Below are 21,936 nucleotides of genomic sequence, written 5' to 3'. Positions count from 1 at the left end.
CGCTAGAAAGTTGTCAGCCATTTGATTAATTTGACACACTGTAACTTCAATTTTTGATGCCGTATTCATTATATTAGTATGGGCTCCCTATTAGGCTTGCACTCCCTAATAATATTACAAGCGTGTTTTACGTGTTGGTTTAGCGTCTGATAGTTCATTGAGTTCATCAAAAATGTACAGTTTATTTGGATAAAAAATAATTAATTTTAACGTAACCTCCTCCTTTTGGTGTATATAAAAGGTGTTAAAATATGAAGAAACGTTCAGTTCGAATCTTTTTAATCGATTCAAGCACATCGTATAAACGCGACAAAACGACGGAAATATGATGAGCCCGTTGGACTATCTGCATGTCACTTTGCTGCTCATTGGCCCACTTGCCATTCTCATCGGATGTGGAGGAAAGAAAAAAGCACCGTGAGTTTACAGGAGCTTCAGGAATTAAAATTACAGGTCTTATTTTTAGACCACCAAAGTCGGCATCCAAGATGACTGCTCCACCTGCTCCTGCATCAGCGCCTCCCGCTGCTCCAGACGCAGCCCCTGCTGCTCCTGATGCTGCAGCTGCACCAGCTGATGGCGAGAAGAAAGATGGTGATAAGAAGAGTGAGATGAAGGAAGGAGAGGAAAAGAAGAACGAAAAAAAGGAAGGAGATGAGAAGGACGAAAAGAAGGATGAGGAGAAGAAGGATGGAGATGATAAGAAGGACGAAAAGAAGGACGACGATAAGAAGGACGAGAAGAAAAGCGACAAGAAAGATGAAAAGAAGGATGACAAGAAAGAGAAGGATGAGGAGAAGAAGGATGACAAGAAAGAAGACGAGAAAAAGGATGATGACAAAAAAGATGACAAGAAGGAAGCCAAGTCCAAGTCCAAGAAGTCCAACAAATCCAAGAAATCCAAGAAGTCGAAACGAGAAAAGAAGGATGATAAGAAAGATGAGGATAAGAAGGACGACGACAAAAAGGATGACGACAAGAAAGATGATGTGAGTTTATATTTTAGAACCCTTATTTGAGCAATCTTCTAACCATACATTTTCAGGAGAAGAAAGACAACGAGAAAAAGGAATAAACATTTCTTGGCCGATCTCTTCAAATTCGAACTTCTAAAGTCAATAAATGTCTTATTTTGAAATGTGTTTTGTTTTCTTATTTTTATTCCTGTTCGTCGATGTGATTGAAGTATTCTTGTACAACCCTTCCAGTTTTCTGTAGGTAGAGGTAGGCGGACAGGCATGCAGATTTATTTGACAAGTAAGGCAATGTCGTTCAAATCAAGCTGTTGACGAATATCATCACGATCTTCAGATGTATATGTAGAATATCAGATTGATTTGAGATTGCTTTCTTCAAAATTAGATTCTTCTGAATCCAACAGTACTTTGCAATAATTGCTGATTTTTGGTAGTCTGATTTAATTTTTTTACCATTTCTTGTTTCTTGGTTTCTTGAAATTCCCTTCAATTTTTCTTGGCTGTTTTTAACCAAGAATTCTTGTTTCTAGTTTTTTGGCGGAAATAATTTCTCGCGAATCCCTGGTGCCTGGTACGTAATTTTAATAATTTGCACAAACTTTTATAATATCACTTTGAATACGTGACGTTCACGAAAAAACTAAAGATTTATATTTACACTACATATTAAATCACGGAACATCCACGAAAAATGTTGAAAACAGCCTCATTTCAAGTTTTGCCAATTTTGGAAGATCTCCATTCTATAGAAGTAAGAAATACACAATGAACTCGCAAAAGAAAATGAAGGAAGATATCAATTGTGGAGAAATTAAACTGATCATTGAAAGCGTAAAAGATTTCAAAAAAATCAGCTCTTCAGTTGGCACAGTTATCAATCTGCCATGGTAAGTTAAAGTTGGTGTTGATATTTTTTGAAAATAATCTTGTATTCAGGAAACTTATACTCGAAAATCGGATAAATTGAAAATCAATTTATCATGTAATGAAGATTCGGCAAACACTTTGTGGAATTGTCAAGCGGATATTGTTATGCAACTAAGCTATTTTGATACGAAATCTGAAGCTCGAAAGAAATTGGAAACAATTTTCGAGAAAAAATTGTTTGATTCCAAGAACAAGAAATTTGAAGAGTCAATGGATCAATGGGCTGAGATTTTCAATGAAAAACGTGAACTTGAGGGAACTATTGAAGTGACAGCTAATCTGAAAATAACAAAAGTTCAAGGATATCGAAAAAGGAAAATGTTTGATTACTCAACGGATCATCATCGTTATTTCGATGGAATTCTTCTTGTTGAGAATAAGAAAATCCACGTCAATAAGAAAATTATGTCAATGAGTTCTACATTCTTCGAGAATATTTTCTTTTGTAATTTCAAGGAGAAGGAAGCGAAATTTGTTGAAATCCCAGGAGTATCTTACGATGAATTCATGATATTTCTTGACTTCATTCATCCCACCGGGCGACAAATTGAATCTGGATTTTTGGAGAATATGATGGTTCTAGCTGATTTATTCATGACTGATTGCGTTATGAACTCTTGTGAAGAATTTCTCATCAAAACAGACAAAGTTGATATGGCAAAAAAGTTGATATTGGCTGAGAGATTCTCGTTGTGTGAATTGATGGTAAGTTGGAAATCTTTTATAAAAATTGTACAAGCACACTTTTTAAGGATCACTGTCTCAATAGCTTCAAAACGGTTCGAGATTTCTTGCCGTTTGCAAAATTAGAATTCTATTCTGAAATCTCTGATGACATTAAATCAGCCCTCATGGAGCGTCTCGTTCAAATCAAACGTCTTGGTCTTTCCTAATTGTTCTATTTCAATAAAGCTTGAAGAATCGTTCGAAAAGAAATGTTTATACAGCATTTTATTCACATCTACTTCTTCGTTTTTAATGTCGCCAAACATACCACGCGTTTGATTGAATTTCCTCAACTGTCGCTTGACTTTCTGAAACTGACGCAAGCATTTTCCAAAAGGGCTTGTCGCGGGAGGTCGTTCCCCTCCTCGATTTTGGCGATACAGTTTTCCCAGTAGAAGTAGCGTTTGTTCATGTCCTAAAAGAAAGTTCTACACCAGGAGCATGCGGCACTTTTTCGGCAAACGCACAAAACTGTATCACCATATTACCGGTACAGAGAATGTAGATAGTTAGAGAGTAACAGACATCCGGGACCCAATGGGGCGGGACGCGCGGAAGAGACGATTTGTGTCGATTTACGAAATTTTCCTCGTTGTCATCATTTCGTAAATCGACACAAATCGTCTCTTCCGCGCGCCCCGCCCCATTGGGTCCCGGATGTCTGTCACTCTCTAACTATCTACACTCTCTGTACCGGTAATATGATAATCCGAGTTGTTTGAGGTTCGTTCTATCATAATATAATAAGTTTCTTGTTTCTTGATTTCTTGGTTTTCTTAGCATTTTGACAAAATTTTCTTGTACTTGTTTCTTAAGCAAAATTTTACCAAGAAATTTCGAAGAAATGTATTTTTTAGAGTTCAAAAGCCGCAAGATGAAAACGCTCAAAGCATGAGGAATTCTGCTAGTGTTTGTTCATGTGCCAAAATATTCGATCACAGACTTTACCATTCAATAATTGCTAATTTTTGACAGTCTGATTTAATTTTTTTTTTCTTGGTTTCTTAAACTGCGCATAACTGGTAGACATGCTCAAATGCTCCCGTATTTTAATGAAAAAGAAGTACATTTACGTGTGAAAACAATATTTAATACTTTGATTTCAAAATATCTCACAAACACTTTTTTGGCGTGACACCCTGACACTATGTGACCTTTGCAGCCCCCTGAATGAGAATCCATAGGAGAATCAAAATCAAACAAAAATCAGTACGAATCTTCATATTCGATACAAAACATCGTATAAACGATACCAAGCGACAAGAAGACGATGAGCCCCATGGACTATCTGCACTTCATTTTGCTTCTCGTCGGCCCACTTGCTGTGCTTGTTGGATGCGGAGGAAAAAAGAAAGCACCGTGAGTTTATAGGAGTTTCAGGAATAAAAATTACCGGTTCCCTTTTCAGACCACCAAAGTCTGCGTCCAAGATGACTGCACCACCTGCTCCTGCACCAGCGCCTCCCGCTGCTCCAGATGCAGCCCCTGCTGCTCCGGATGCTGCAGCTGCACCAGCTGATGGCGAGAAGAAAGATGGTGATAAGAAGAGTGAGAAGAAGGAAGGAGAGGAAAAGAAGGACGAAAAAAAGGAAGGAGATGAGAAGAAGGATGGCGATGACAAAAAGGACGAGAAGAAGGATTTTAAAAAATGATAAGAAGGATGGAGAGAAAAAGAGTGAGAAAAAAGATGAAAAGAAGGACGACAAGAAGGACGACAAGAAGGATGGAAAGAAGGACGAGGAAAAGAAGGATGACGAGAAAAAGGACGACAAGAAAGAAGATGACAAGAAGGATGACAAGAAGGATGAGAAAAAAGATGATAAGAAGGAAGCCAAATCCAAGTCGAAGAAGTCCAACAAGTCCAAGAAATCCAAGAAGTCTAAGAGAGAGAAGAAGGATGATAAGAAAGATGAGGATAAGAAGGACGACGACAAAAATGATGACAAAAATGATGACAAAAAGGATGACGACAAGAAAGACGATGTGAGTTTGACAGATTCTGACTTTCTTAAAATTTTCAACAAATTTTCAGGATAAAAAGGATGACGAGAAGAAGGAGTGAACAGAATCCTATCGAACTAACTCTTCATACTCTGAAATGCCTTTTATTTACTTGTTAATAAAACCATTAAAATTACTATCTTTGTTTGGATTAATACTTTGTCTTGTGTCAGGTGCTGGACGTTCACATATTTGTTTCAAGCTAAAAGCTAGATCACTCGTCAATCTTCGCCGAGTTATAAAAATTTTGACAATTGAAAAACTTATAAAAATCTTTGGATATGCTTAATTGGAAGAGACTTTTTCAGAGGTCTCGGAATTGGGTAACCTGGGGATAAACATTTAAAAGTTACTCGGCGAAAAATGTCAAACCTTGTGGGCAACTTTTCTGATTGGTGTATTTAAATTGCTAAAGTTAGATAAAAAGTTGGGGAAAATTATTTGAATTTTATTTGGAATGGGAATCAAAATGAGAATGAGCTGTCGGTGAATTAGCAGATTCTCATAAAAAATTGTTGGATGCGCAGGTTTGTTGAAATTAATCAAGAAATAAGAAACTTAATTACTCCAAATAAGATCACATTTTCTTTATTAACTTGATGTCAAGGGAACTCATATTTTTTCAGCTAATTTTGAAGAAAACGTCTAATGAATTTTCTCAATAAATAATTTAATGAAACCTAACGGAATTAATTTAAATTGGCTTCAGAAATATGCTTATCTTACCATTATCGACTATCGTTATTGACTGAAATTTGCAGAGCTTCATCTACCGTTTACTATTGCAACTTTTTTCTTGTATCGTTCCTTTTCACTAATCTCAGGTGATAAGGATACACTTTACATGTCAATTGATTATTATGCATTGCTTATTACTGTTTTTTGATTGATTGCTCAGTATGATTATGTGTATGTGTTGTATTGGAATTTCATTTCTCACACGATCAACTAATCGTATTTTAAAAAAAAATAAATACTTTACAAAAAAGCTAAATAATGTTGCTTGTTGCCAATAATTTGCACCCCGTCGTTGTTCATTAATTTATCATATTAAGTCAATTTCTTCCATATTTGGTAAATTCCAATTTTCCAATTTTCAAATGGTTTTAAGAGAATACAAACTGAAGGCAAACCGGAATTCAAGTAACTTGACATCAGATTATTTTTAATTCCACAGTAAGACTTCGTTCTCTTGTTTAATTTTTTTAATGTATTTTTATCAAAACTCAATTTCTTTCAAAACTATTTATTCAAACTCTGAGAAGTGCTCTTTCTATCCGTCGAGGGTGTATCCTGGCAATGCCTTGCGGCAAAGAACTGTGACACTGGAGGCACAAGCTGGTCCACGAGCTGAGTGTTCCTTTCCTTGGTAACCATATCCGTACGACTCGTTGCGAACATCAACCTTGGCAAGGATCTGTTTTCCGCCTGGAAGGTTAACGACTCCAACTGAGATGTCTCCCTTGTGGTTGTTAACGTGAACTGGCTTCCAGATCTTTCCAGCATCAAAGTTGGCAGCTTCTGGGAATGGAATCCATCCATACTCGTATCCAACGACGTGTGGTCCAAGACGAACAAGCAATTGAATGGATCCAACGTTCTTGCAGTATTCGTTGTTGAACCAAGAGAAGTTGGCAGCAACCTAAATATTCCAAAATTAGAATTTCCGTCATTCATAAGATCCACAAACCTTTCCTCCCTCATTCCAGACACGACCCATAACAGGTTCACCCTGCATGTACCACAAGGCAACATATTGATCGGCACTGACTCCTGGAAGAGTATCCAAAGACTTATCCAAAGCTTGAACAAGCTTGCGAGTAGGCCATGGATCTCCCTCTCGGATATCGATCCATTCGTCGTGTATGACACGTGGTGGTGGTGGGCCCGGTGGTGGGATTGGTGGTGGTGGTGGTGGTTTAGGACAGTTCTCGCATTCGCAGTGTGGTGGTCCTCCGATGCAGTTGCGAGTGATGATGTACATTTCATTCAACTGTGGACCGACTTGTTTGATCACCTTGCCATTGAACGAGAACCATCCTTCCTCCGTCTTATTGTCAACGTATCCAAGAAGATTGCCTTCCTTTCTCTTCCAGAAGATTGGGAACGAATCTCCACAGCGAACAAGTTGATGTTTGTCGTCGATCTTCTCAATACGATCCTTGTATTTGATCCATTCATACCAGAATCCTGAAATGTTTATTCTCTTTAGCCCAATTGGTTCAATCTTTCAATTTGGTTAACCAGTTCAGTCAAGTTAACCAAACATCCTTATCTAAAGCCATCAAGCTCACCTTGGTTGTTGTGATCTCCGACATACTGGAGCACCTGAATTTGTCCCTCGAGCTGTTGCTTGGTCGTCAACTCTGCCTGCTTGTATGGGAATGAGCATTCAACCACTCCTCCGTTGTTCCAGGAACGTCCATGAATTGGTTTACCATGTTTGTACCAGAGAGCAACATACATGTTCTGCTCTCCCATACATTTGACAGGACTCGGCGGGAACGGTGAACCAATCGGCTGGAAAGCCCATGTGTCTTCTTTTGGTGGCGGATTCGGCTTCGGCGCCATCGATGTTGTTTACGATGATTGAAGGCGATCGAAGTATTGTTCCAATATGAGCAAATATGGCAATTTCGACTCCTTTTATAGGGAGATTCTTTTTCATTAGGGAGAGGTTACCAGGGGGTCACATTAAAATTTTGGCACTTTAGATGTTCTGAAATTTAAAAAAAAAAGTGTTCTTCTGTTTTTGTATTTAGCGCGGTTTCACGTGTTTAAAAACATTTTGTTGAGTTGAAAAAATAGTTTCAAGAATTAACTCATGAAGCAAAAATCTAGGGTTACAGACGCAACTGCTAATTAAGATAGGGATGCGGCTTCGCTCAGGAGCCGCCAAATTTTTCTCCACTTTCTCAGCAAAGTATATATATTTTTGGTCCAAAGCAATAAGTTATTCAGTATCCTTATTCCATAACTTTTTAAAAACTCACTTACAGAGCTTACTTACTTCGGCTTGTTACAGTGCTGTATTATTCTAAAGAATGATTCACATCAAAATTCATATGTCATTTTTGCAAGTTTTTTTATTGATTTATTGTACTTCTTTGACTATTTTCGTTTGCTTTGTATTGATTAAGCTCGGATCACAAAAATCTAAAACTATACTCGTTTAAATGGAAATGTTGATAAAAATGGACAATTTCCCGATTGCTTTTTGAGACCTCTTTTAATTTGTATATTTTTAGCTTTTTTAATGTAAATAAAAATTTTCCATTATTTGTATAAATAAATACAGTTTTCTATTTTCTTGAAATTTGATGCAAATTTCTGGACATTAACATGATCGACTTCTTATTTAAATTGGAGAGCAAACGTTTTCTAGTTACCATATACTTTTCCAGGAACTTATTGTCTTTATCAAAAAGCGCTAGAAAGTTGTCAGCCATTTGATTAATTTGACACACTGTAACTTCAATTTTTGATGCCGTATTCATTATATTAGTATGGGCTCCCTATTAGGCTTGCACTCCCTAATAATATTACAAGCGTGTTTTACGTGTTGGTTTAGCGTCTGATAGTTCATTGAGTTCATCAAAAATGTACAGTTTATTTGGATAAAAAATAATTAATTTTAACGTAACCTCCTCCTTTTGGTGTATATAAAAGGTGTTAAAATATGAAGAAACGTTCAGTTCGAATCTTTTTAATCGATTCAAGCACATCGTATAAACGCGACAAAACGACGGAAATATGATGAGCCCGTTGGACTATCTGCATGTCACTTTGCTGCTCATTGGCCCGAAGGCGATCGAAGTATTGTTCCAATATGAGCAAATATGACAATTTCGAGTCCTTTTATAGACAGAAGATAAGATCTAACCTTTTTTGGAAAGGTTATCAGGAAGTCACGTATAATTCAATTTTAAAATGAACTTTTTCAAAATGTTTTTCTTCATTTTTGTTCATTCAAATTTTGCCAGCACGCGAACATTTAGCCTCACGTATCAAGGTTTTTTCATGAATCACAACAATAAAAATTCTAAAAGCAAAAAAAAAGTCTCTGGAACAGAAGAAGTTCCCATTCCGAAAGAATTTTAAGTTATTGTTCCATGTTTCAGCTTGTTATTATAACAAGTTTTAGAATTTCACCAATATTACACGAAATTTTATACAATTTTTAGCTTTGAGAATAAAATCGTTCATGTTTTTTTTTAAATTTCAACTATAGAAAGTCGGAAAGTTGCCTGAAATTTGAGAATTGTATCTACTGCATCTACTCACTTGTACTTATGATCACAACACAAGTTTTTGCAGAATTTCTGTCGTTTTGCAACTAAACCTTGAAAATTTAAAAATTGATTTTTTTCAAAATGCCAAGAGATTACGCCAAGTCTAATGAAAACATGTTTATAATAAAACGCTTTTATGATAATATTTGGAAACAGTCAATTTTTTTTCAAAGTTTGTCTAATCATTTAGGGAACAGAAGCAAATTTTTCAAAGAACTTTTTTTAAAATTATTTCTATGAGTAATCAGAATAATCATATCTGTAGGAAAAAAAAACGATATAACTCTTTTTTTTATTCCAGTGGTTTATGTACAATTTTGAAGTACTCCGTGTATTTTTAGAAACATTAAGCTTGAGGAATGGACGAAGGTCATTTAACCCCATATCATATGTTAAAGTTCGCTGAATGCTTACTGTCATCTGCTGGGAATACCGAACATAAAACACAAAAGAACCATAAAATGAAATGACCAAATTTTCGAACAAGGAACTTCAAAAGGTAAAAAAAGGGAGTGCCCTTGACCTTCAATTCCTCATCTTCTCGAACCTTTTTCTAATTTACTTTTATCAGTTTCTATTCTTCTTTTCAACTGTGTAACTTGTTGTCTTTTTCTTCTCTTCAATTCTCAATGAATTCTCACAGTTTTTTTCTCGATTTTGTGTATATGTTCATCATCATCATTATCATTATCAACAGCTTGTATTACGAGAGAAAGAGAGACAAGGTGATGAGTAGAGTTTAACAAATTTGCTTCTCACTTGAATCATTTCTAGTTTTCTTTTCACCTCCCACCTTTCAGCCTATTTTCTCTCACTCTTTTCAAAAGCCGTTTTTTTCTTCACCTGATTTTTGTATTCTTTGACCTTTTGCAACAATTTTTAAAAACATAGGATTAGGATTACGGTGGTTATTTATTTTATGAAAAAAAACTGTTACCAAAAGTTATTACAAAAGTGGTTCAACTCAGGATCTGAGCACATGCTCAACCAACGTTTAACAAGCAGTTGCCGAAGATTGCTTTTATTTATTATGCAAATGTTCTGCGAATTTCAGTAAACCAATGTTTAGTTTTTTTTTGTTTCCGAAAAAAATTAGTCAAAACTGTTTGACCTTGTGAATGTGCCCGTGATTTTTTGTATCGAATTGGAACAGACTCCACCAATGATTTCAAAACGTTTTGTCAACAATTATTTAGCAATAGTGAAACAGAGAAAAGATTTTTATTCAATTTTTTTTGAAAGTACGCTTAAGGACAGAATAAACAACCTTTCAAATTTTTCGTTATACTTTTCGTTATCTTGAAACATGAAATTTTTGAAAATATACAAATATGAATGTTTTCAAAATCCATTCAAATAGTATTTTCAAGACTGACTGATTAGATTGTAGATTTGTTTAATTGAGCAAGAATTTAATAGTTTTGTAATTACCTAAATAAAAATACAATTTTTGAAACTGTATAAATTTTGATTTTCAGCAGATTTTGAACGCAGCTAGAAAACATTAAATACGTCTCAAATATGTTTACTTATTTCTTTAAAAATGAAGAGGTCATATATGCACATGCAAAAATGTCAGATAACCTATTCTATCAGAAGAGTACAAGCTTATATGGAAAAAAAGTATCATTTATAACAACTTTAAATTTTAAAATCCGGCTATACCACTAAATCCTCCAATTTTATGTTGGTGTGTTCGCTTTTTCATTGCAACACCTTTTCTGTATGTACATATCTATTTAAAACACCAATTGCTATATTTTCATTACCAAATTCTTTATCGAAAAATATAAAAAGTGTATATTTGAATTTTGAAAGAATTTCCGATAAACTATTTTATATGTATTTATAACTGTTTTATACTTTTTTCTACTTATCTAAAAAATGTTTTTTTTTCATTCACAAAATATGCTTTCAGAGTCGAAAAATGGCAGAGCCCCTCCATTTAGGGGTCAACGATGTTCCAAGTATTAAGGGAATTCTTGGGTTTGGGTTTCAGGTAAGATTAGTATTTTTTAAGTTTATTAAAACATCAGAAAATCAATCGAATAATTATCAGATTGATTTTTAAGCTATGGGGGCAGAATAAATAAGTTAATGGAAATTCGAAGCTATATGTTTATTTATGTTAATTGTGAAACAGTAAGTTGCATTTGACAACTACAAGAAAAATACTAGTGTATATATGAGAAAATCTGTTCCAAATGTTTCATTTAATGCACTATTGGTGAACTATTTGAGACTGAATTTGTTTAACAGTTTCAAATAAGTGCTAAGTCTCTACCTATAAACTTGAAAATTTAGTGCAGGTACAATATATTTGTTAAAATGTGTCAAAAAATATAAATGCTGGTTGTGAGTGAGAAAGACTAAAAAAATCCTTTTTTGGCAATTTTTGCCATTGTATTTTTTAGATAACAAAAAAAGTACCAAGTACAATTGTTATTTCGAGTGTACTGAAATTTTTCGAGCTCAATAAATGGAAAATGTGAAACAGTTTATGAAACTTTGAATGTTAGGAAAAATTCACAATATTATATATGGCCGACGTGGAACCGTAAATAATGAAAAACGACCGTTTTTGCTAAGCACCCAAATTGTTGAAATTAATAAAGTTAGTGCAGTTCTTTCATAAAAAAGTTCAAATTGCGTGCTTTTTATTCGAAACTGTTTCCAATGGGCTTTAAATGTTCAAGTAAAGTTACATTCAAATTCAAAAACTCCCTAAAACAAAAAAAATTCAGCAAGCAATGTTGTGCATGTCGGGTCTCCTTGTATATCCATTTCTTATTTCCAATTGTGCGTGTGCTGGTGCGGCAGCTGTTCAACTACGGGTTCAATTAATATCAGCTACATTTGTTTCGTGTGGAATTGCAACGATTTTTCAGACGACTTTTGGATTACGGTACTTTTCTTTTAGTTTTGCCAACAAATTTTTGAAGGCAGCTCGTACCAATTTTAAAAAGTCTTTATAAAACTAACATGAAACATGCAAAAATAGTTAAATACAATTTTTAAAAAGTTAATGTTCCAGATTATCAGTACTTCATGGTCCAGCAATGGCATTTCTTCCACCACTATTCGCCTATAAAACTCAAAATCTATGTCCGTACACTGAGCATGATGAGGTTCCTCCTGAATTTTGGATGGAGAGAATGAGAGAGGTAAACTTTTTAATCTGAAGTTATATAGATGGTGTGCACCAATTACTGAATTATTCAGTTTATTAGAAAATAGAATAATATACATCGAAACAGTAGATTTTTTTAATTCTAAAAACTAAATCCTGTATTTTGAAAACTTCATTTCATTGAAACTCATGTGGAGTTTGAAATAAGAAGTTCCAAAAAACTAAGTAACTACGCTGTAGTAAGTTAATTGCCTCCTTTGAAAAATTTAGCAAGACGTCGAAACAGTGAAAATTAATTTTTTTTTAAATCTGCCAAAAATTATCTACAAAATTTGAAACCTTGAAAAATACATTTAAAGTTAGTTATAATGTGTGAAGTATTTGATACACATCTCCATAGGATGTAGTATTTGTAGTTTGTGCTCATTGTGAGCACCGCCTTCTAAAATGTTATAGTCACTTATCGTGCAGTTTATCCAGTATTTTCTAAATTTTTCATATGAGAAATTAACGTTTGTCATACTCATCACAATTTGTTCTCGTTTACAAAGGTTCAACAATAGTTTCAATTTTTCTAATTTTTACTGTTTCAACACATTATTTTACATTTCATTTATTATGTTAACTTACTTATTATCAACTTTCTCCAGATACAAGGAAGCCTCCTCCTAGCCTGTTTCGTGTTTATTCTTGTTGGAATGACTGGAATTGCTGGACATCTTTCCAAGTTAATAGGACCTATCACAATAGTCCCTTTAATGCTTCTTCTGACCACATCAATCGTTCCAACAATTGAAGAAAAACTGTCACTTCACTGGATATCAATGGTGTAAGTATACAAAGGTACAGTACCCCATTTTGATTACTCTTCATATCTACAGTATGCTTCTAGTCGTAGTCATGATGGCTGTATACTTGGAGAATACAAGAGTTCCCTTCTACTATTACAATACTGAAAAGAAGCAGATTGTATCTACAAAAGTGAGATTGTTCGGACAATTTCCGGTAAGTACTGATTTATTGTTAGGAAAAAAATAGCCACCGAATGTGATTTTTTGGAAGCAAATCAAACTTTCCATAATTTCCGATAATTTCTCTATTTTTTTTACAAAAAAATTATTTTTCTCATCGAAATAAACGTAATTTTCATATTTTGACTACACTTCTTCATCTTTTTTAATTAGTCGATTTCCTATTAAAAAACGTCGAGAAAGAAAAAAATCTAAATATATCATAAACATCAACCCACATACTGAATATATGCAAAATTAGAATTTCGTTCAAATGCAACTCTTGAAACAGTAATTTTTTTTTCGGATTTTCAAAAACTTTGAATCTAAGAGTATTTTTTCCTAATTTTAAACTTCCCCCTTCAGTACCTCCTAAGTATGCTTTTTGTCTGGTTTATCTGCTTCATAATGACCATAACCGACCTGGAGCCATATAATGGAGCAGCGCGGACGGATAACAATGTAACCATGATGGTACTGAGGGAATCCCCATGGTTTCAAGTTCCATTGCCATGTAGGTAGAACATTTGTTATTTTTATTTTATTGTTTTTCAAAAATATTAATTTTCAGTTCCATTTGGAATTCCAAAAATTAGTGCTGGAATATTCTTCGGTTATATTGCATCCGTCCTTGCCTCGATTATTGAGAATATTGGAAGTTATGATCTTTTGGCAAGAACAAGTCAACAGAAACCACCACCAAAAGATGCAATCAACAGAGCAATTGCTATGGAAGGTGGGGAATTTCAATTTATAATTTCAGAAAATTTTTATAACAAAAATTTTTTGCTGTTTCGGAAAATTATGATAATCAATTTTTTTTTACATTTTTGTTATTTCTCCCTTTTTATGTAGGATAACAAAATTAAATTTGAGATTTTTAGAATCTTTAACCCAAATTGCAGGTGTCGGAAGTCTAATCGCAGCAGTAACCGGTGTAAGTAGCGGAGTAACCACTTACGCAGAGAATATAGCTCTCATTCATATTACAAAAGTCGCGAGTCGAGCTACAATGCAGTTTGCTGGCTTTATCCTTATCATGTTAGGTCTTTTCTCGAAATTTGCCGCAATTTTGGCGTCGATTCCTGATGCTCTGGTTGGTGGATTATTGACAATGGGTATATCAATGATTGGTGGAGTTGCTATGAGCAATTTGCAAGTAAGTCGTAGAAAGTTGAATTCAGATTTTGAAGCGTATGTATTCTTTTGTTAGAATTTTGAAACTGTAACCAATTTTTGTTAGATTTTAATCAATTTTAATGTCTTTTCGTTGCGACAAACACTCAAAAATTGACCTCAACGGAAAATATTTTCTATATTGAAATACGAATCATTGCGGGACCATTTAATTTATTTCTCTCGTCATAATTTTTTAAATTATATTTTTTTCAGACTTTTTTTGAACATGGAAAATTGGCAATTGTACTTTGTGCGTAGCGTTTTTAATTTGAAAGTTTGATCTTTATAAAAAACAAACTTTCGAAGACTTTCAAATAAGAAATTTATATTTTTGAACTAATTATCATTTGTTACAGATGATCGATCTCAACCTGTGCAGAAACCTTTCAATAATGGGACTTTCTCTACTTCTTGGATTAATAGTTCCACTTCATTTTGAGAAACATCCAGTTAACACTGGCCACTTTGAAATTGATCATATTTTGAATATGCTTTTAAATATTAAAATGCTCGTCGGAGGAGTTGTTGCTACTTTCTTGGATAACACTGTTCCAGGTTATTAATTTTTTTAAAAAATATACTGCTTTGACCATAATTTCAGGAGCAACTCGTGCTCAACGAGGCTTCCGGGAACACCATCGAGTACCTTCTGAATCTGATGTTTCAACTTCTAATTCATCTGAAACATCTGGTGCTTCTTTTGAAGTTCTTCCTTCATCTGATGCCTATACATTCCCAGAAGTCTTTCAACGGCTTCTAAGAGCTTTTCCAGTTCTCCAATTATTACCAATTTTGCCAAAGCTTTCAAAATCTCAGTTTAAAACCAATCGGGTGTAACATTGTACTGTTTGACAGTTTTTCCGTTGTAAATAAATAAGAATTGTTTTGAGAATGCGCATTGTGCACAACATTTTTAACGCGCAAAATATCTCGTGGCGAAAACTACAGTAACCCTTTAAATGACTACTGTAGCGCTTGTGTCGATTTACGGGATATCGATTTTTGAAATGAATTTCTTTCCGCCTTGTGACAGCGGTAGTTACTCATTTTTTGCTCACTATTAGCTGTAATATTCTGTCGATAAATAAATAATTTTAATCCATTTTTCATTCAACTAGGGCACATTTCAAATGGCCAATTAATTTGTGTTTTTTCAGTCAAAACGGACTAAAATCGATTAAATTCAAATTTCATCTAGAACGAGCAGTTTTCGATTGAGTGTAATCTTCCAAAATTTCGATTTTTCAAAAAGAGTTTACTAAATTTACAGTTTAAAGAAAAATTAAATATTGAAATGATCGTTAAAAAATGAGAAATAAATAAATTAATCACAGTTAGTGTTCTCTAGGTGTATGAAAACTGACGAGAAAAAGTACAAAAATGTACAAATAATACGAGGAAAAAGGGATTGGTGGGTGTTCAACGACGGGACAGGCAATAGACGACGAAAAATACAAAAAGTGCGAAGAGAATGAGATAACATAACATATTCTTTCCACCGGCACGGCTAACAAGTCCGAGACGACGCATTGTAGATTGAAGAAGGCCTTTGGAAGAATCAAAATCATTGTCCATGTCGTTGAGAAGGCGATTTTGTTCACGTACATCGTCTCCAATGGCAATCGTCACCTGAATTTTAAAGGATTATTCATGTTTCCGAGCAGAATTCCAGATTTTTCAAAATAAAAATCGCAACGTCCACGTAGCTTTTCTGCTTTTGCTCTTTTCGCTATTCAAGCTACGGAAATATTTTAATTCCTTGTAAAAACATCATTCGTAGAAGGAGATTAAATGAAAAACTAAACGAAAATTAAAGCAACGTGGACTTCTCTATATTTTTTCAATAGCACTTTTTCAATGTAAAGTACAAACAGGTCTTCACTTACACGTTTTAAAGCTGCAACTTTTGACGATAATCCACCAACCAAGTCATCATTGTGTCGTTCCAAATAATTCGCGTCTTGATTTGGTCCTGAAATTCGTAAAAATAAATTTCCTTCAATTTACGTAACGTTTTGTTGAAATTATCACAAAAAATATGCATTAAACCTGAACTAACCTCGCATTTGACCACCTCGAAATGCCATTCCACTGGAAATCCACTGGAAATCTGCTGAAAGTGCTGAAATTCGTGGCGAAAACTTGTTTTTATCGGCGCCGTAAATCGACACGTGTAGGCATCATAATTGACGCCATATTGCAGACTTTCTCATTGGAGCGGGCATGCATTCGCCGCCAATTGGTGTTTTTTCGAAAACAATTTTTGCAAAATCGAATTTTTCTCCTAAATCTGCAATTTCGTAATATTTCAGGTTTAATTATGCCAAATAGTCAGAAAAGGAAACGGAAAAGAGTTTCAGAGTCTGAACGAACTCCGGCCAAAAAGTCTAGGAGATCAGCGACTCATACTCCAAAAACACCGAAAAGTGACAAAAAGCCAGGTAAAAATATTCAATTCACTTATGCAGCGTGTTCTAAAATAATTCATTTTCCAGCGAACAAGCATGAAAAAGACGAAAAATCCAACCAAAAGAAGAAAAGAATATCAAAAATGCTGAATTCCAAGAAAAAGAAGAGGTTGAGCGCTCAAAGACACCGAACTCGAAGAACAAGGGACATTCGACAGAAAGTCGCAAGAACGGTGAGAATATATAATAATTATCAGTATTATTCGTTACTAATTGATTTTTATTCCAGCTTGAGAGAGCACTCGTCGAAGCTCCAAAAATTCCATTAATTCATCATCTTTTCACTTCGACAGATTCAATGGGAACACCAAGTAAGAATTCAAAATGTTTAATCATTTTAATTAGCTGTTCGTTTTTCAGGAGCTTCACTCAAGCAAGTTCTCAAACAGCTGAGGATATCAGATTTTGTAAAAGACGTAAGTTTTGCAGGTGATAAAAGCAAATAGTAAAAAATAATGATTTTCAGACCCACATCCTCCGTGATTCCCATATGAAAACATTATCTCAGTTCACTACTCTTTTTACTATTGAGGAAGATGAACCTTTTCAGGGCCTTTTTGTGAAATACAGGCCTATTTATGATAGAGAAGCTGCGACAGTTTATGTGGATAATCTTCCTGAAGGCTGCTCCGAAGAGAAATTGCTCAGATTATGTAGTTGTTATGGAACTGTTGTGGAGGTTCGAATTTCGAAAAAAGGAGGACGGTGGATTCGTCCGAAGCAAAATTTCAAGAAAAGAACATCAGGTACGGAGAAAATAGGTTTTTTTTGAGTTATTTTCTGAATAAGAAACTTTCTCGAATACAGAAAATGTATTGCAGGCATTAGATTATAAAAGTAGAATATATTTTTATTAGTTATTTTCTTTTAAAAAAAACATGTATTAAAAAAATCTTTCTCAATATATTAACTTCAGGTGTCTCCACAAATCGCCAGGCTCATCGAACACCTCCAAAAAAGAAACCTCTCATAAACGTTGGCTCTCGTCCAAAAGCTTTCGGATTTGTTAGATTTGTTGATTCTGATTCAGCTGCTGCAATGGTTCGGGATTTTATTGTTAACGATCCATCCATAAAATATCAAAAACACGAAAAACGTAAAAAAGAAGCGGAATTAGTTCGTCGACAGGAGGAAAACGAAGAAGAAGAAATTCCAGATATTCTGAGCCCTGGAGAAATCGACGATCTGGAACCGCCAGTTGTGCCCCAGGAATTTCCGCCGCGACTCAGGCCATTCGTCGAACTTTACATGACAAAGTTATTAAGAGAAATTCGGTTTTTAAAAATGCGACGAAAGCGGAGGCCGTGGCCAATGTATATGAGATTGAGAAAGTTGGAAAGAAGGTTTGCTGAGCTGAAACGTCGAGAATTTGCGTGTCTCCGAAAATCAGGAGCCATTCAACCGAGGAAGAGGATCAGGAAAAATCTGAAAACTCAAATTGTACGAAACCTTCTATGAATTTTTTAACAGTTAAATTCGGTATTTTCAAACTATTTTCTGTTATTTAGAGCAACAAAAACCACCGACGCTACTCCACAATTAAAAAATACATTAATTAAAAGGGAAAATAATTCTTAAACTAACTATTTCCAGGAATCTGCATTCTCCCCGTCGACTTCTATCCCATCATGCTCAACTGGTCGTGCTCCTCCTCCAACTTCACCTGAAGACGAAGCCCCTTCGACTTCCGAAAGTCTACAAAATCCAATTCCATACCACATCAATATTGAGCGATCACGAAACAAGAGGAAGAAAAAGTCGAAAAAAGAAAAACCGAAGAAGAAAAAACCGCCAACAAAAAAGGAGGAAGGTATTGAGAAACCAGAACTTGTCAAGAAGAAGAAGAATCGGCGGAGGAAGAGGAAGAAAATGTGCCGAAAACTTGCCAAGTACATTCCAGGAGGCCAGGTTCGAAGATTTTTCGAGACGATTCAAGTTTTTTCGTTGAAAAAGTATCTGGAAATGAAGCGACAATGGCAAGAGTTGATCAGGCTGGAACAAGAACGAATGAGAGAAGATCAAGCTATTGAAGTTCCCGATATGGAGTTTTAATTTAAAAATGTATTTTCTAATAATTATTGTAAAATCCCCACACATGCCATTTCCCTGTTAAAATTTCAAGAAAAAAACCACGGTTCAATCTCTAGATCTACATCAATCAATTTTTATGAACTATTCATCCCGATTTTTTTGTATAATATATTGTTTTTTGATTTATTCTTGTTGTTTCAGAGCACAATTTTTAGACAAAAAATACAGGAACAAGAAAGCAAATGGATAGGGCGATGGATATGCGAAGGTGAAATTTTTATAAAGAAGGAGAATTTTTTAGGATGGGAAGGGATTGATCGAGTTGAATTTGACGAGACGTTTCCAGGGGGTGCCAGTTATCCGAAATTTTCAATGATTTTATTGGAAATTACTTAGCCCACGCGGCTTTCTCCTTCTTCTCAGTGTCTTCCTCATCGAGTGCGAATTCGTTCTTGTCGACAACCTTGAGTTGAGCACGGAAATCGACTTTGGTGGCTTCCTTCTTCTTAAGCTTGTCGAATTTTCCCTCGGTCTTGGACACCTTCTTCAGGGTTGGCTTCACGCTGGAAATTTTAAATTTTTATTTTTTGGATGAAACTTTAATTTTTTGCCGTTTCAACATTCGGTCCTGTCGAGACCGGGATTGATATGTATTTTGCGTTAAAAATTGTAAATTTTCGCATCTGGGTATCATATGAACATTCGCTCTATGAAGCTAAAAATGAACTGTATACTCCCGTGTACTGTAGCTGAAAAGTTTGCGTTCGTGTCAGGACCCGAAATTGGTGAAGCTAACAGTTCTCAAAATTTTCTACAATATCAATATTTTTTGATTTGGTGTCATTTTCGTAATTAATTTTCCTATTTCCATTTGAAAAAATTTCCCGTTTCAAGATAGTAATATCAAAAATGGCGAAAAGTATTTTCTCAGTGCCATCCAATAATTATGTGGTTAAAATGAATACCCCCAAAAACTCAAAAAATATAAAAAACGAACAATTTTCCGCGAAGATCGTTGACAGCAATGGTCAACTCGTTGATCTCGAAATCCTTTTGACGAACGATGTAGCTGACGTCATAGTTTTCAGACTCAAGATCGATGAGTCTCTCGCGGATTTCATCGTAGACTGCCTCGAGGTCATCTGGAAAATTTAATAAAGATAAAACTCATGTAGGTAACCGCCCGGAATTATGAAGTTTTTACAGAGTTTTAACACTTTTTAAAGTAGTCTATTAGATTTAAAAAATTCAAGTTTTTATTTAAAAATTTTACTGTTTCGTATTTTCTATTTAACCAAACGTATTTTGGAGAGGTATTGACATCCTAGCAAAATGTTCTTTAATTACTAAATTAAGTGTTTTGTTCTATATTTTCATACATAATTGCATTTTACTGATATCCAAAAGTAGCATAAAATAGTTGTTTTCATCTTCAGAACACTTACCTTCGTTATCCAAATCTGGAAGTGGAATGATTCTTTCTTGAAGAATACGTTGTCTCTCTTGCTCTTTCAACATTTGTTGTTGCTTCAAATCTTCGGCGGCCTTCATCATCAAAAGCTTACGAAGCTTCTTCTTTCTCTCAGGTGTCAAGAATCCTTTCTTGGCTTTCTTCATTCTTGAGGCCTCCTCGAGACGCTTACGCACCTCTTCCTTCTTGCGCTCGCGCTCCGCCATTTTGCGCGCCTAGAAATGTGAATTTGAGGTACGGAAATGGGAATATGGCGGTTACGGTAACTCAATATTTGAACTGAAGACGAAACATGACAAGGGTGAACCAAAAATATTTTGCAGAACAAAAAATCCTTAATATTAAAAATATACTTACTGAGTATTTAAAATCTTTATGGGGTCTTGTAACGGCAGCTTTTATGTAATTCGCTTTTCAACTAAGTAAAAGACATTATAAACAGTTTCAACAAGTATATGAATCATTTACAATCACTATACATCAAAAAGGTGAACAATTTTTTATTTATTTTAAAGTTACTGTTTCAAAAAAACTATAACCAAAAATGTTTCTAACTATAAACACTATGTTTTTATATAAATAATATGAACATATACAGTCGCGCCAAAGCAATCGCTTCGTCTTAGTAAGTAAGGTCTTAGTAAGATCTTGCTTGTTCACAAACACGTTTTTTTTAAATTTTACTAATTTTTTATACCAAAGCTCACAATTTTCAAACTAGTCGAATAAATATATATATATATATATATATATTGTTTCAACGAGCCCACAAATTACAGTCACATTATAGTAAACGAATGCATTGTTTCCCACTAATTCATTTCTATTTCAAAAACTGTTACAGTTTCAGATTGTTGTTAATTTATGAATTAAAACAGTTTCATGTTTATTGAAGGGTTTATCCCAAAAACACTGGAAATATTTTCATTTTTACAAGTAAAAACTATCTCAAATTTTCTTTCAGATTTCAAGAAAAAATATAAAATAACTCAATAAAAACCATTTCCAACAAAAAAACCAAATCTGTACTTAAAATTTTCAACTGTCTAGACTTACTTCTGCATCCATATGTGGGGGATAAGGCTGGAAACTTTTTTTGGTTTACCAAAAAGTTTACAAAATTACTGTTTCATGTGTTTTACAAATTCAAATCAATTTTTATCTTTGCAATGAAATAAAACCACGACTCACCTCATCAGCGTCAACGTCACTCATGGTTATTGGTTATCACCTGAAATAATTTAATACGTAATTTAAAGAAGATCCCAATCAGAACAAGATCTACGAGATGAATCATTGATTGCTGTGAAACGGTAAAAGTTGGGTTGAGACAAAGAAAAGATAACGAAAAAGTGTGGGGGACACGGCGAAAATGCCAAGAAATTTGCTCGGAGAAACTGAATTGGCTCGGCTTTTCCCGATTGCCTGGTAAGTGTGTTTTCGAAATAGCACGGAAAATGAAGAGACGAGAGGAAGATATTTGCGAAAGGGGGATCCCGGCGCCTCCCACCACCTCCTCTTCAGTTACAGTAACATGGAAATAGTATGGATTATTGAGAGATTTAGAGCATCACGGGAAGAAGCGGGTGCTTGAGAATATCCTCAGTCTGTTGCAGTCAAGGGAATTGTTGGAAAAAAAAATGGAAGGGATTGGAGTTGAAGTGAGAAAAAATTATATTAAAAATGGTTGCTGCTTTGGTTCTTGAATAGAAGTAGATAATTTT

The 21,936-nt window shown here is 34.6% G+C and overlaps 7 protein-coding genes, 28 non-coding genes and 1 pseudogene across 36 annotated transcripts; 19 read left to right on the top strand and 17 right to left on the bottom strand.

The window, feature by feature from the left end:
- The first annotated feature begins 261 nt into the window (after nt 1-261).
- Nucleotides 262-1,140, top strand: cylc-1 (Lipoprotein). The gene is made up of 3 exons (NM_068344.8): nt 262-417; nt 467-989; nt 1,046-1,140. The coding sequence occupies exons 1-3, from the start codon at nt 326-328 to the stop codon at nt 1,073-1,075; spliced, it is 645 nt and encodes a 214-aa protein (NP_500745.1). The 5' UTR covers nt 262-325; the 3' UTR covers nt 1,076-1,140.
- Nucleotides 1,141-1,481: 341 nt separating this feature from the next.
- On the top strand, nt 1,482-1,502 carry 21ur-13900. Its single transcript, NR_053771.1, has one exon.
- Nucleotides 1,503-1,695: 193 nt separating this feature from the next.
- Nucleotides 1,696-2,835, top strand: Y59E9AL.8 (BTB domain-containing protein). Its single transcript, NM_001028368.3, has 3 exons — nt 1,696-1,864; nt 1,914-2,609; nt 2,657-2,835. The coding sequence occupies exons 1-3, from the start codon at nt 1,862-1,864 to the stop codon at nt 2,795-2,797; spliced, it is 840 nt and encodes a 279-aa protein (NP_001023539.2). The 5' UTR covers nt 1,696-1,861; the 3' UTR covers nt 2,798-2,835.
- On the bottom strand, nt 1,744-1,764 carry 21ur-13395. The gene has a single exon (NR_053770.1).
- Nucleotides 2,836-3,900: 1,065 nt separating the features above from the next.
- Nucleotides 3,901-4,750, top strand: Y59E9AL.5 (annotated as a pseudogene). Its single transcript has 3 exons — nt 3,901-3,989; nt 4,039-4,613; nt 4,663-4,750. Coding segments are annotated over exons 1-3 (752 nt in total).
- A 1,114-nt stretch (nt 4,751-5,864) lies between these two features.
- Nucleotides 5,865-7,238, bottom strand: nsph-4.2 (Nematode Specific Peptide family). The gene is made up of 3 exons (NM_001028366.6): nt 6,926-7,238; nt 6,322-6,821; nt 5,865-6,273 (listed from the first exon to the last, which is right to left on the bottom strand). The coding sequence occupies exons 1-3, from the start codon at nt 7,200-7,202 to the stop codon at nt 5,905-5,907; spliced, it is 1,146 nt and encodes a 381-aa protein (NP_001023537.1). The 5' UTR covers nt 7,203-7,238; the 3' UTR covers nt 5,865-5,904.
- A 1,551-nt stretch (nt 7,239-8,789) lies between these two features.
- Nucleotides 8,790-8,810, top strand: 21ur-7478. The gene has a single exon (NR_053769.1).
- A 198-nt stretch (nt 8,811-9,008) lies between these two features.
- Nucleotides 9,009-9,029, bottom strand: 21ur-12467. Its single transcript, NR_053768.1, has one exon.
- 21ur-14391 lies at nt 9,014-9,034 on the bottom strand. The gene has a single exon (NR_053767.1).
- Nucleotides 9,035-10,064: 1,030 nt separating this feature from the next.
- Nucleotides 10,065-10,085, bottom strand: 21ur-8861. Its single transcript, NR_053766.1, has one exon.
- A 79-nt stretch (nt 10,086-10,164) lies between these two features.
- Nucleotides 10,165-10,185, bottom strand: 21ur-10613. The gene has a single exon (NR_053765.1).
- 21ur-12776 lies at nt 10,166-10,186 on the bottom strand. The gene has a single exon (NR_053764.1).
- On the bottom strand, nt 10,168-10,188 carry 21ur-11530. The gene has a single exon (NR_053763.1).
- A 653-nt stretch (nt 10,189-10,841) lies between these two features.
- Nucleotides 10,842-15,131, top strand: Y59E9AL.4 (Solute carrier family 23 member 2). Its single transcript, NM_068341.8, has 10 exons — nt 10,842-10,922; nt 11,668-11,828; nt 11,958-12,087; nt 12,704-12,882; nt 12,935-13,058; nt 13,430-13,577; nt 13,635-13,799; nt 13,969-14,222; nt 14,599-14,797; nt 14,844-15,131. The coding sequence occupies exons 1-10, from the start codon at nt 10,851-10,853 to the stop codon at nt 15,077-15,079; spliced, it is 1,668 nt and encodes a 555-aa protein (NP_500742.3). The 5' UTR covers nt 10,842-10,850; the 3' UTR covers nt 15,080-15,131.
- Nucleotides 11,228-11,248, top strand: 21ur-12256. Its single transcript, NR_053762.1, has one exon.
- 21ur-1347 lies at nt 11,354-11,374 on the bottom strand. Its single transcript, NR_053761.1, has one exon.
- Nucleotides 11,636-11,656, top strand: 21ur-13018. Its single transcript, NR_053760.1, has one exon.
- Nucleotides 11,637-11,657, top strand: 21ur-1576. Its single transcript, NR_053759.1, has one exon.
- Nucleotides 11,678-11,698, top strand: 21ur-14703. Its single transcript, NR_053758.1, has one exon.
- Nucleotides 11,848-11,868, bottom strand: 21ur-3626. Its single transcript, NR_053757.1, has one exon.
- On the bottom strand, nt 12,112-12,132 carry 21ur-325. The gene has a single exon (NR_053756.1).
- Nucleotides 12,272-12,292, bottom strand: 21ur-2847. Its single transcript, NR_053755.1, has one exon.
- On the bottom strand, nt 12,325-12,345 carry 21ur-13880. Its single transcript, NR_053754.1, has one exon.
- On the top strand, nt 12,684-12,704 carry 21ur-7839. The gene has a single exon (NR_053753.1).
- On the bottom strand, nt 13,289-13,309 carry 21ur-3696. The gene has a single exon (NR_053752.1).
- Nucleotides 13,898-13,918, top strand: 21ur-15173. Its single transcript, NR_053751.1, has one exon.
- Nucleotides 15,132-15,343: 212 nt separating the features above from the next.
- On the bottom strand, nt 15,344-16,533 carry nbet-1 (BET1 homolog). The gene is made up of 3 exons (NM_001028367.6): nt 16,302-16,533; nt 16,129-16,214; nt 15,344-15,871 (listed from the first exon to the last, which is right to left on the bottom strand). Exons 1-3 carry the CDS (start codon nt 16,327-16,329, stop codon nt 15,662-15,664), a joined length of 324 nt encoding a protein of 107 aa, NP_001023538.1. The 5' UTR covers nt 16,330-16,533; the 3' UTR covers nt 15,344-15,661.
- A 19-nt stretch (nt 16,534-16,552) lies between these two features.
- Nucleotides 16,553-18,925, top strand: Y59E9AL.36 (RRM domain-containing protein). The gene is made up of 7 exons (NM_001268340.3): nt 16,553-16,683; nt 16,738-16,883; nt 16,940-17,021; nt 17,071-17,126; nt 17,177-17,456; nt 17,627-18,150; nt 18,304-18,925. Exons 1-7 carry the CDS (start codon nt 16,563-16,565, stop codon nt 18,760-18,762), a joined length of 1,668 nt encoding a protein of 555 aa, NP_001255269.1. The 5' UTR covers nt 16,553-16,562; the 3' UTR covers nt 18,763-18,925.
- On the bottom strand, nt 18,910-21,443 carry tni-4 (Troponin I 4). The gene is made up of 4 exons (NM_068340.7): nt 21,404-21,443; nt 20,187-20,427; nt 19,739-19,883; nt 18,910-19,304 (listed from the first exon to the last, which is right to left on the bottom strand). The coding sequence occupies exons 1-4, from the start codon at nt 21,425-21,427 to the stop codon at nt 19,130-19,132; spliced, it is 585 nt and encodes a 194-aa protein (NP_500741.2). The 5' UTR covers nt 21,428-21,443; the 3' UTR covers nt 18,910-19,129.
- 21ur-4432 lies at nt 19,673-19,693 on the top strand. The gene has a single exon (NR_053750.1).
- On the top strand, nt 20,058-20,078 carry 21ur-14271. The gene has a single exon (NR_053749.1).
- Nucleotides 20,059-20,079, top strand: 21ur-77. Its single transcript, NR_053748.1, has one exon.
- 21ur-8163 lies at nt 20,440-20,460 on the bottom strand. The gene has a single exon (NR_053747.1).
- 21ur-10677 lies at nt 21,011-21,031 on the top strand. Its single transcript, NR_053746.1, has one exon.
- 21ur-10998 lies at nt 21,099-21,119 on the top strand. The gene has a single exon (NR_053745.1).
- On the top strand, nt 21,383-21,403 carry 21ur-872. The gene has a single exon (NR_053744.1).
- Nucleotides 21,444-21,936: the final 493 nt, after the last annotated feature.

Source organism: Caenorhabditis elegans, chromosome IV, assembly GCF_000002985.6.
Source record: "Caenorhabditis elegans chromosome IV".
NCBI classification, from domain to species: domain Eukaryota; kingdom Metazoa; phylum Nematoda; class Chromadorea; order Rhabditida; family Rhabditidae; genus Caenorhabditis; species Caenorhabditis elegans.
The sequence above is the reverse complement of the archived record's forward strand: the minus strand, read 5'-3'. Positions and strand labels throughout refer to the sequence as shown.